Here is a 4,906-nt window from a genome sequence, read left to right as displayed (position 1 = left end):
GGTACCAGAGCGTCAAGTTTAGGTACAAAATGCTTCTTAACAGCTTCTACCCCCAAGCCATAAGACTGCTGAACAGCTAATCGAATGGCTACCCAGGGTATTTGCATTAACCCCCACCCCCTTTTTTTACACTGCTGCTACTCTGTTTATTATCTATAAATAGTCACTTTAACTCTACCTACATGTACATATTACCTCAATTACCTCGACTAACCTGTACCCCCGCACATTGACTCGGTACTGGTACCCCATATATATATAGCCTCTTTATTGTTATTTTATTGTTGCTCATTTATTTTTACTTCAATTTATTTAGTAAATATTTTCTTAATTCTTATTTTTCTTAAAACTACATTGCTGGTTAAAGGCTTGTAAGAATTTCACGGTATTCGGCGCATGTGACAAATAACATATGATTTGATATTGCGACACGTGGGGGACTTTTGTTTTGAAAATAATGCGAAATTGCGTGACCAGAAGTCCTTTTTTAGTGTTGCTGACGAGACGCTGATGCAAATATTGTTTGTGGCTGATGTGGTTCTGAAACCCCACCCAATGAGGAAGAACAACCCGTAACAGGGTTTCCACTAGTTACCACAGCCACAAAGTAAAAATTGTCTATATCATAAAAATGTATGAAAACAAAAAATAGTTTTTGGGTCTTAATTTTTGGTTAGGTATACGGTTAGCATGTAGTTAAGGTTATGGTTAAGGCTTAAAATCACATGTTACGAACATAAATTGTATAAATGTGCAGGGTTTATGACTTTGTGGCTGTAGTAACCAGTGACGACCCTTGTCAGGCAGGAAAAGACAAACAGGGAGGAAGGAGGCGTAGTAAACAAGGCAGATAACTACAACTTACTTAAAATAATAGTGCCAATACTTGCGCACAAAACAGATTGTTTAGCGAATATTCATGATAGGCACGTTATTCGACCGTTAGTAATACGTTCTGTACCCTGTGTTGTCACGGCAAGCTAGATAGCTAGCTAGACAACTTGCAGCTAACGTTACAGCTAGCTAGCAGGCTAGCAAGCTCCAGTTCCAGTAGCAGTGCCATCACAACGCGCCCAGGATGATCGCATTGATCAACAAGCTCCTTGACTGGTTCAAAACACTGTTTTGGAAGGAGGAAATGGAGTTAACATTGGTGGGACTCCAGTATTCGGGCAAGACAACCTTCGTTAACGTGATCGCGGTACGGTCAATCTGCTGTCATCTGATGGTGTCCATTGTTGTTAAACAGATCGAGATGTTTGCTCGTGCTCCACCAATGCCAGTTATGTTAGCTAAGCAGCTAGCTAGCCTCTGCTATCATAACCATGTTCTATGTTTCAATCGTGTTTCTGTAACCTGATATTTTGTAATGATACTATAGCTAGCTAGTTTAGCGAGGAAGCTAGCTAGTTTAGCGAGGAAGCTAGCTAGTTTAGCGAGGAAGCTAGCTAGTTTAGCGAGGAAGCTAGCTGGCTCTGTGTGGTCCCAGACATGCTTTGGCGGTGATGATGACCCTAGCTAGTGTGGTTAGCTAACGACAACATGCACATGAGGCATGTAGTAGTATAACGTTAGTCCATCATCACATCTGTCTAGTCAAGACAATCAGGTGTATTCATTCAGTTCACTTGATGTGCATTCAATCTTGTCTGTGTCTTCTCTCTTTCCTGAATTGACTAGGATAACAGTTTTATGAGCAACATTACCATATTTCAGTAATATTTTATTAACCATAGCTAGTTGCCAGGCCCTAATTTTTAATAAGTTATCTAACTGGATTTTGGCTATCGAATACTATTAAATTCATAGGAATGTAATTCATAGAACAGGAGTCCCCATTCAAGTCAATAAATCAACTGTTCTATTCTTTCTATGAATTAATCCTATCCGAGATAACTTTTGAAAAACTGGGCCCAGATGATTTGAACATAACTTAAAATGTAACCCACTTTATTCTTTCCCCTTGCTTGCAGTCGGGCCAGTTCAGCGAAGACATGATTCCCACAGTGGGCTTCAACATGAGGAAGATCACCAAGGGAAATGTCACCATCAAGGTCAGTATACTGCCAGGTTAGAGGTCAAGCCACTTCATGGTCATCTCTTGATTCATGTCTTTTTTGCTACAGAGGGAGTAGTATGAAGTGGAGGGGGTGATCTTGGATGGGCCCTGTGATTGACTGTGACCCATTTAAGCTGTTTTATTAAATGTGAAAGGTTGAAAACTGATTAGCTTCGCAGTGTCAATGTTGTGTTGATGTTTTGATCTCATCCTTAGCTGTGGGATATTGGCGGTCAGCCTCGATTCAGGAGCATGTGGGAGCGATACTGCAGAGGAGTCAGTGCCATTGTGTGAGTAACAGCACCCTCCTATCCCCTTGTGCAGGAAGTGGTCAATTATATTGGTAGCTTATTTCAAATAAGGATATTTATTGTAACTTTTGAAACCATATCATTTTTAAGGTACATGGTTGACGCAGCTGACCCAGAAAAGACAGAGGCGTCTAAGAATGAACTACACAACTTGTTGGACAAGCCCCAGCTCCAGGGTATTCCTGTGAGTACCCCCATACAGTGCTAACTGATCCAGTAGCTGCAGTAGGTCTACTACTGGACTTTGTCCAACTTTCCAGTGTTTCCTATGTTCCTACTTGGTCTTGTCATGCAGGGCTCCCTTGAAAAACACAGCGTGGTGTCTAAAGAAAGATTCAATACTAATATTGTTTCCCCCTCACAGGTTCTTGTCTTGGGGAATAAGAGGGATCTTCCTGGGGCGCTTGATGAGAAGGAGCTGATTGAGAGAATGTAAGAATCAGTGTCTCTGTCTGTCTCTCTCTTTCTCTGTCTGTGATGCTCATGTCTCCTCTGTGGTCCACAGGAACCTCTCGGCCATCCAAGACAGAGAGATCTGCTGTTACTCCATCTCCTGCAAGGAAAAGGACAACATCGGTAAGCATCCGACGTCTCTGACTTGTTCTAGCTTATATCACAGAAAATGTTACCTTTTAGTTTTCCTGTGTATTTCATGGCATTTAAACACCTGTTATTTCACCTCCAGATATCACGCTACAGTGGCTGATCCAGCACTCTAGAACCAAGCGGAGCACTTCATGAGAACCTCATCTCAAGACCTAGGCCTTCACCTGTCCCAATTCCCCTGACCTCTGTCCTCCCCAGCTTGTCCATACTCCCCTTTTCTTTGGATGGCCCTCTCTTGCCAAGACCCCCCCCCCCCCCCCCCAGCCTGATTCCACTCACCTGAAGGGAGCCTGGAAACCTTTATTTGCAGTGTTCATTTTCTTTTTGTAATATAACACTTCTTGTGACCTATGACCTCTGATGGATAAAGTGGTACTTAGCTGCCCTGATGTTCATAATATGTCATACTTCATCATCTCTGTTGATGTTGAGGGTTATATTCAACTGATCCAGAGACAGGGCAGAGTACAGTACATAACCTCTGTTCCCAATAGGTAGAGAAGACTGGAGTCTGAACACTGCATCACTTAGCAGCTTCAAAGTCAACTTTACCACACTGATATCACATTTCAAACTGTATTTATGTCTTAGACCACTGGTTCCCAACCTTTTTCGGTTACTGTACCATCAACTGAATTTTGCTCTGCCCAGAGTACCCCAGAAGTACCCCATGTATATTTGACCAGAAAGCCTATGTTCTCATGGATCTTCTCAAGTACCCCCTGTGGGTAGGCCAAGTACCCCTGTGGGTAGGCCAAGTACCCCCTGTGGGTAGTGTCCCTGATTGGGAACCACTGTCTTTGACCATAGTCCTATTACTTCCCAACGACAGTGCCCAACTTAAGTGGTATTGTGTGTAATGGTACTGTATGTACCTTTTGAAGGGGGAGTGTTACAACATTTGATTGAAATACTTGGAGTTTGCACAAGTCTCTCCATTTCTCTCTTCTCTAAAGGCTAATGGGAGGTGTTGTTAAAGATGTCCTTGATGTAATCTCTATTGTGATTCTATATACATTTGCATTATGTCATCTTCTCTGTCTGTTGCTCGTCCTGACACACTTTTGGTAGTTTAGAAACAGCAGGAAGATTTTCTTTAAACTAAGCAACATGGACAATTTTAATTTCCATTAGCCATGTCAATGGGCAATCAATATCTGCAACACATGGTTTACAAACAAAATATAAATGTTTAGATTTATGCATCTTTTCACATTTCCTGTCATTGATTTATATCATTATGCAATAGTTCCTTTCCACCCAGTAATGTACAGATACTATTTGGCCAGTTTTCATGTCATTACATGATCATGAATAACCCATTTAGAAATTGAAAATCTGTGATAAAGAAGTCCCCCAGATAAATTGAGATTATACAGGTGTCGGACAATATAATCTAGGTGTTGGAAATGTCATATTAACTAATGATGAAGGCTTCTAATTTTATATAAACTTCCATGTCTATGATATTATATTACCTCCCACATGGCCAACGTAACCATTGACAACCGCCACATCTTTGCTTTTTTGTTTGCATGCAGGGGCATAAGTATTTGTGGGACCTTTGAGAATTAACCATAAATTGTTATTTTTTTATGGCAAATATAGTAAATACTATATCTGTTTTAACCTGTTTGTACATTATTGTTTCAATTAAGTTGATGATTGTGTTTTTAATAGGATGTGCTTATGTATGATAACGAAAAACATTGAAAACCACTTTGTACATGGTCTGCAGAATTCATATGATTGTTGCCACACAGTACTCACAGTGGCTTTAGATTGTTGATGATGGTTGGTGCTTTTCATGTGGTGTCATGTGTATGTTTGTCTGGCTGTTTTTATGTATATGAAAGAATCAATGTGGGAGAAAACGTAGTGTTTTGGTTGTTCTCTAATTAAAGGATCCATGCCACGGCACTCGTCACAA

At 40.8% G+C, this 4,906-nt stretch overlaps 1 protein-coding gene across 1 annotated transcript; it reads left to right on the top strand.

The window, feature by feature from the left end:
* The first annotated feature begins 769 nt into the window (after nt 1-769).
* LOC139543011 (ADP-ribosylation factor-like protein 8A) lies at nt 770-4,906 on the top strand. Its single transcript, XM_071349085.1, has 7 exons — nt 770-1,201; nt 1,974-2,054; nt 2,276-2,349; nt 2,461-2,554; nt 2,735-2,802; nt 2,876-2,946; nt 3,056-4,906. Exons 1-7 carry the CDS (start codon nt 1,079-1,081, stop codon nt 3,109-3,111), a joined length of 567 nt encoding a protein of 188 aa, XP_071205186.1. The 5' UTR covers nt 770-1,078; the 3' UTR covers nt 3,112-4,906.

The sequence above is a fragment of the Salvelinus alpinus genome, chromosome 17 (genome assembly GCF_045679555.1).
Source record: "Salvelinus alpinus chromosome 17, SLU_Salpinus.1, whole genome shotgun sequence".
Classification (NCBI taxonomy): domain Eukaryota; kingdom Metazoa; phylum Chordata; class Actinopteri; order Salmoniformes; family Salmonidae; genus Salvelinus; species Salvelinus alpinus.
The sequence above is the reverse complement of the archived record's forward strand: the minus strand, read 5'-3'. Positions and strand labels throughout refer to the sequence as shown.